Source organism: Aquarana catesbeiana, linkage group LG06 (assembly GCF_042186555.1).
Source record: "Aquarana catesbeiana isolate 2022-GZ linkage group LG06, ASM4218655v1, whole genome shotgun sequence".
NCBI lineage: Eukaryota > Metazoa > Chordata > Amphibia > Anura > Ranidae > Aquarana > Aquarana catesbeiana.
Window position 1 is genome coordinate 74,388,164 of NC_133329.1, and position 7,158 is coordinate 74,395,321.

A 7,158-nucleotide genomic window follows, 5' to 3' on the forward strand; every position below is an offset into this window, starting at 1 on the left:
GGGCTTTGTATTTTGAGGGGGGGGTTGGAGGAAGAGGATTTGTGCTAGGAGGGGGATTTGTGCCAGAAGAGGTGATAAGGTACAGGCGGAGGGAATTTGTGCTAGAAGGGGAATTTTTTTAGGGGGTGAGGGATTTGTGCTAGTAGGGATAATTGAGGGGTATTTATGTTAGGAGGGCTCATCTAGGGGGGAATTTATGCTGGGAGGGGGGGATTCAGAGTGGGGTGAGAGGATTTGTGCTTTGAGGGGAAATTTGAAGGATAAAGGTTTTGTGCTAGGAGGGGTGATTTTTTTTGGGGGGTTGTGCTGGGGGGTTTGGAGAGAGAGAGGATTTGAGCTTGGAGGGGGGATTTTAGCAGGGGGCAGATTTTTCATGGGTGAAAGGGGAATTTGTTGCTTAGGGGGTAAGCATGCATATTAGTACTTGAATTTTTAATTTTTTTTAGGGGGGGGGATTTGTTGACACAATGCTTATACATCTTGCCAGTTTGTAAGTTTGCCCTTGGCTCTGGGTAACCTTGTCCCGGCACTGCACACAAGGCAACCTAGGCCTTGTGTAGTGTAGGAACAATGTGTAGAGGACTTCCACAGTCTGAGACACTGTAGCCTCTGCCTCCGCTCTACTCTTAGGCCCCTTTTACACTGAGGCGTTTTTCAGGCGTTTTAGCGCTAAAATTACCGCCTAAATACTGCATGAAAAATGCCCCCCATGTATCTCAGTGTAACCTTTCATACTGAGGTGTTGCACTGACTGTGCGTTGGAAAAAATCCTGCAAACAGCTTTTTTGGAGCATCTTTTGGGCGCATAAAATAGCGCTGTAAAAACGTCTATCCCAAATGAAATGAATGGGAAATGCTGTAAAACCGCGGTAATACCGCTTTAAAACCGCCCAGAAGCTGTGGGGAAGGTCACATGACCGCCGTAAAGGGGAGGATGCTGGGATACCAGGAAATCCTGTTGAAAAGGGGAGAGGAGACCAGACAGAGCAATACAGAGTATCATGGAGGAGGAATCTGTAGAGATGCAGCCTCTGCAGCTGCAGAAGTCATAGCAGAAAGACCCTCTGGCAGTGGAGATCCAAAGGAATTCATTGACACAATGCGGAGGCACCCACAACTTTGGGACAAGAAACATGACTGGTACTCCAACCGCTTGAAGAAAATTGAATATGTTCCCAAACATGTAGCACAAACAACAGCAGCTCATGGAACTCCATCTTCTCCCTGTTCTATTTCTTCTCTGACGAAAAAACAGGAAGTGCACAGGATGTGATGTAAGGGAGACGGGTTGTTTGCTGACGCTAACGCTTAAAAAATGTTATAAAAACGCTATTAAAACGCATGGGCGTTAGCGCTATTTTTAACGCTAATGCGGCAAAAATGCGGTAAAACCGCGCTAATAACGCTCATCATTTTTATCGCAGTTTTGCAATGCCTCAGTGTCACAAGGGGCCTTACTCTCAAGTGACACAAGTAGCAGATTCACCCAAGTTGTATCACCCACAAGGCAACCTAGGCAGAAGCCTACAGCCTGGTGGATGGCCAAAGGCAGCATGTACAACCTTTATGTTCCTGCAGTTAAAAAGGAGAATAGTTTGGTAAAGCTGTGCAGCTGCCGGTACAAACAATGCTAATGAACGGTTTATATGCTCTTACTACAACCCTTATAATTGTGAATAAAGGGATGGGGTGGGCAAAGCCACTACCCTGCCTAAAGACTGGTACAAACTACTAGTTTTTTTCTCATTAAAAAAAAAACTGACAGCTCAGGCCAGAGTCGCTGTACTAACTGTCTGATATTAGTACTGCTAATATCCCTGCTGTGCTATTGTGTTCTGAGAGGGGGATGACGCCCTCGCCCCCCCCCCCCCCGCCAGAACAATCCAGTCTGAGTGCTGATCAGGAGTCGTTCGGCTGCTGATTTTCCAGCATGCTCGTTCGACAGAAGTCAGCTTCTGTTGGACCGGCTGCCATACACATAGGCCGAATGTCGGATGGTTTTTATTGAACCGGCTGATATTGCCTGACATTCAGCCCGTGTGTACTAGGGTTAAGGCCCCATTCTACCTTTATTTATCACCAAGCTTGCAGGTAAATGGTAAAATCTACTTACTTAGCTGAGCAGACACTTCTAAAATCTCCCCCGGCGTCATCTTATTGAACCCTCTGTTGTCAGTTATCCGGATAGTGTCGGTGAGATGGTGTGGTGTCCTCTTCGTTGTTCTCCCTCCATGATCTGTCCCGGCTCCAGCCAAATTCCGATATATCTCATCCTTCACCACACACATACAGGAATTGATGAGGGACGACTTTCCATGTCCTGCAAACCCCAACAGCAGTATAATGAGTCGTTCAATACCATGCTCAGAGTTGTCAGCCCTGATACCCGGGACATATCTCTTAATGTGCTCTAGGAGGTTTTCGGGAGCCGCAGACATGATGTGACCAATGAAAGATGGCACAATGGGACAAAAGAAAAGTAAGGGTCTTTTATCTTAGCGCAAAGTGAAAGTGAAAATAAGTTTAAACAATGCACCAACTAAATGTTATAATAAACAGGAGGGGAGGGGGTAGAGGGGGTAGAAAAAGAAGGGGAGAAGTCCAGAGAGGAGAGGAAAGAGGAGAAGAGAAAGGGAGGGAAGGAAAGGGAGAACAGAGACAAAGGAGATGAGAAAGAAGAGAGAAGAGGAGGGAGGGCAAAGAAGGAGGAGATGAAATGGAAAACGGAGAGAAAAGGGAGCTGAGCAGAGAAGAAAAGAAGGCAGGGGGAGAGGAGAGTAAAGAGAGAAAAGGGGGAGCTGAGCAGAGAGGAAGAGAAGGCAGGGAGGAGAGGAGAGTAAAGAGAGAGCAAGAAGGGAGGAGAGGAAAGGAAGAACAGGGAGAGAAGGGAGGATGGAGAGCAGGGGGAGACGAGAGGAGAGTAAAGGGGAAAAATAATAACAATAATAATAATTAAAACAATAAAATTAAATTTAAAAAAATGTTAGGTTTGATCTAGGTTAAGCCCCGTACACACGGTCGGATTTTCCGACGGAAAATGTTCGATGGGAGCTTGTTGTCGTAAATTCCGTAGGCTCCATCGGACATTTTCCATAGGAATTTCCGTCACACAATATTTGAGAGCTGGTTCTCAAATTTTCCGACAACAAAATCCTTTGTCGTAAATTCCGCTCTTGTGCACACAATTCAGACGCACAAAGTTCCAGGCATGCTCGGAATCAAGCAGAAGAGCCGCACTGGCTATTGAACTTCATTTTTCTTGGCTCATCATACGTGTTAGATAAGAAAATAGGGGGCGCTAGAAACTAAGATAAATTATTTAAAGTGCAGCAAAATTATGCTTAACTGAGTACCTTAAATTTAAAAGAAAATTAAATTGATATAAATATTGACAGTGGAGTTAGTGCATAACCCACCAAAACGGTACATTAATAACAGTGTCAATATTAAATTATCACAATAACAGTGAATAATAGTTCTCAAGTGGAGTGATATCTTCCAAAAAGTGCCAATTTCTTGCCGTTGATAAATAAAAAAGTTCCGTCACCAAAAGAAGGAAGAAAATACACCTTGAAGTAGTAGATATCTGCTTACCAGATACCAATGACCCATTTAGTTAAAAAGAGAGTCACTAGCGATTGTGCAGGATTGTGCCTGCTCACATGGACGGCTGGACAACTGGATGATGATTAGGCATGAACCCCTCCGATCCCAATCGTTCAAGCAATGAATATATGGGAAACAAACAAAGTCTCCATAGTGTAAAACCATTTATTAAAATGCTAGGGTAACAATAAAAAGCCAAATGGCCGCTTACATTTGTGGGTGCCTACCCGGCGCTGGGGCTGCTCGCTTGTCAGGGTAAGGTTGGTGTCAGAGACCCATCGCACCGCATCAATGGACGGCGTGCGTTCCACCCGGCGTGAGAGACAACCAGATAACTGGATGTAGGTAAAACAATCACGTGACCACGTACCGCTCTGACGTACGTTTCGTTATGAATGTCCTCAGGGAAGCGTACGTTCGTCACTAAGTTACGAGCTTATAAAGGAAAAAAGGCGGGTAAATACAGACGTGACAGGAAGTCTTCCATTCGTATCAATAAAGTTGGATGGCATTAAATGAAAAAATCGAAAGACATGCTCCCCCTAGTGGCTTTAAACCATATGGATTTAATAGTCACTCTGGCTAAAAAAGCCAATAGTTTGCATAGCCTAGCACTGTTTCCCATTGCCAAATACTGCTCCCCCTACTGGTTATTTCCAAGTAGGCGGAAAATACCCATAGTGTCGATGTTGTTATATTATTGATTTGTAGTACAATAATGGGAAAATTAATAAACATATTTTTAAATTTGGTTAGTCTAAGTTGAAATAGACAGATGATTAAACCCTGTAGTTCTGTGCAGCCACAGTCTCGGTTTTCATTATCATGATAAATACCCCTTACTACACGATTGTGCAGGATATTCCCTTACCCTAGGTAGGTACATTAAGATAAAAGAAAACGAAAAAAATGATACAGCCAAAATAATAAAAATAATACTATTCTGAGCTCCCTATCAAAAATTACTGATTTATACAAATCATTATTAGTGTATCCAAAAAAATGATAGTATAATTACAAAAATTTGAATACATAAAAATTGGCCACAGAAATATTGCATAGTAGATGATTAGTTAAGTGTGGTCGCAAGTATTATCTTTATTGCGTACCCCTGAACTAATCGTTAGTTAAAAAGCAGTTAAGATCTAAATCTATGTTCATTCCATGTGGTTGCATGGTTTGTAATTTGTAGAGCCAATATGTTTCATTTTTGGATACAGCCCTTTTCATATGAGTACCCCTCAGTGGTGGATTTAGGTTTTGTGCTGCCCTAGGCCTGACTAAATTCATGCACCCCCTAATTTAAATACGACCCACCCTTCCTGTCGAAGCCACACCCCTTGCTATTTAAGACCCACCCTACCATCTGTAAACCACACTCCTTCCAGACCCCCGACCCTCCATCTCTTCCTAGCAGCAAAAATACCCCCTTTCAGCACAAATCCTCACCCTCATATAACCCCTTCCAGTACAAATCCCCCTTCTCAGCACAAACCCTTGCCTCAATCTCCCCTTTCCCAGCACAAATCCCCCCTCTTAGCACAAATCTTCCCCCATCTCTCCCTCCCAGCATAAATCCCCCTCTCAGCACAAATCCTCCCCCATCTCCCCCTCCCAGCATAAATCCTCCCTCTCAGCACAAATCCTGCCCCATCTCTCTCTCCCGGCATAAATCCACCCCATCTCCCCCTCCCAGCATAAATCCTCCCCCATCTCCCCCCCCAGCATAAGCCCCCCTCTCATCACAAATCCTCCCCCATCTCCCCCTCCCAGCATAAATTCCATCTCTTATCACAAATCCTCCCCCATCTCCCCCTCCCAGCATAAATTCCATCTCTCATCACAAATCCTCCCCATCTCCCCCTCCCAGCATAAATTCCATCTCTCATCACAAATCCTCCCCATCTCCCCCTCCCAGCATAAATTCCATCTCTCATCACAAATCCTCCCCATCTCCCCCTCCCAGCATAAATTCCATCTCTCATCACAAATCCTCCCCATCTCCCCCTCCCAGCATAAAAACCCCCCTCTCATCACAAATACTCCCCCATCTCCCCCTCCCAGCATAAATTCCATCTCTCATCACAAATCCTCCCCCATCTCCCCCTCCCAGCATAAATTCTCCCTCTCATCACAAATCCTCCTCCCTTCTCCCCCTCCCAGCATAAATCGCCCCTACCTCCCCTTCCGAGCATAAATTCTCCCTCTCATCACAAATCCTCCCCAATTTCCCCCTCCCAGCATTAATCGCCCCTACCTCCCCCTCCCAGCATAAATCGTCCCACCATCACAAATCCTCCCCATCTCCTCCTCCCAGCATAAATCCTCACTTTCAGAAAAGAAAACCCTCATCTCAAACCTGTACCTCCTCTCCTCTCCCAGTACACCCCCCCCAGCTCCTTCTGGTGTTCTGTAAGAGCAGCCTCCTATGCTGGGACTTGTAGTGCCCTCTGTGGGGGGCTGAGATATGGCAGCCTCCTATGCTGGGACTTGTAGTGCCCTAGACTACAGGGGGCTGAAGAATGGCAGCCCACTCTGCTGAGACTTGTAGTGCCCTCTGTGGGGGACTGAGGATTCCTCAGTCCCCCCACAGTCTAAGACACTACAAGTCCCAGCATAGGAGGCTGCCATATCTCAGCCCCCCAGAGTGCACTACAAGCCCCAGCATAAAAGGCTGCCATATCTCAGCCCCCCCACAGAGGGCACTACAAGTCCCAGCACAGGAGGCTGCCATATCTCTGCCCCCCACAGAGTGCACTACAAGCCCCAGCATAGGAGGCTGGCATATCTCTGCCCCCCCCCCACAGAGTGCACTACAAGTCCCAGCACAGGAGGCTGCCATATCTCTGCCCCCCACAGAATGCACTACAAGCCCCAGCATAGGAGGCTGTCATATGTCAGCCCCCCCACAGAGGGCACTACAAGTCCCAGCACAGGAGGCTGCCATATCTCTGCCCCCCCACAGAGGGCACTACAAGTCCCAGCACAGGAGGCTGCCATATCTCTGCCCCCCACAGAGTGCACTACAAGCCCCAGCATAGGAGGCTGCCATATCTCAGCCCCCCCCCCACAGAGTGCACTACAAGTCCCAGCACAGGAGGCTGCCATATCTCTGCCCCCCACAGAGTGCACTACAAGCCCCAGCATAGGAGGCTGCCATATCTCAGCCCCCCCACAGAGGGCACTACAAGCCCCAGCATAGGAGGCTGCCATATCTCAGCCCCCCCCCACAGAGTGCACTACAAGTCCCAGCACAGGAGGCTGCCATATCTCTGCCCCCCACAGAGTGCACTACAAGCCCCAGCATAGGAGGCTGCCATATCTCTGCCCCCCACAGAGGGCACTACAAGTCCCAGCACAGGAGGCTGCCATATCTCTGCCCCCCACAGAGTGCACTACAAGCCCCAGCATAGGAGGCTACCATATCTCAGCCCCCCCACAGAGTGCACTACAAGTCCCAGCACAGGAGGCTGCCATATCTCTGCCCCCCACAGAGTGCACTACAAGCCCCAGCATAGGAGGCTGCCATATGTCAGCCCCCCCACAGAGGGC

General features: G+C 47.4%; 1 protein-coding gene across 1 annotated transcript in view; it reads right to left on the reverse strand.

Moving 5' to 3' along the window:
• The window catches only part of LOC141148605 (uncharacterized), a 43,249-nt gene extending 40,481 nt beyond the window's left edge, over positions 1 to 2,768 (reverse strand). Inside the window, exon 1 of the mRNA XM_073636206.1 lies at positions 2,114 to 2,768. Within this exon, the coding sequence (XP_073492307.1) occupies positions 2,114 to 2,438 (325 nt within the window). The 5' untranslated portion in view covers positions 2,439 to 2,768. The remainder of the gene's footprint in view (positions 1 to 2,113) is intronic.
• Between the last annotated feature and the right edge of the window lie 4,390 nt (positions 2,769 to 7,158).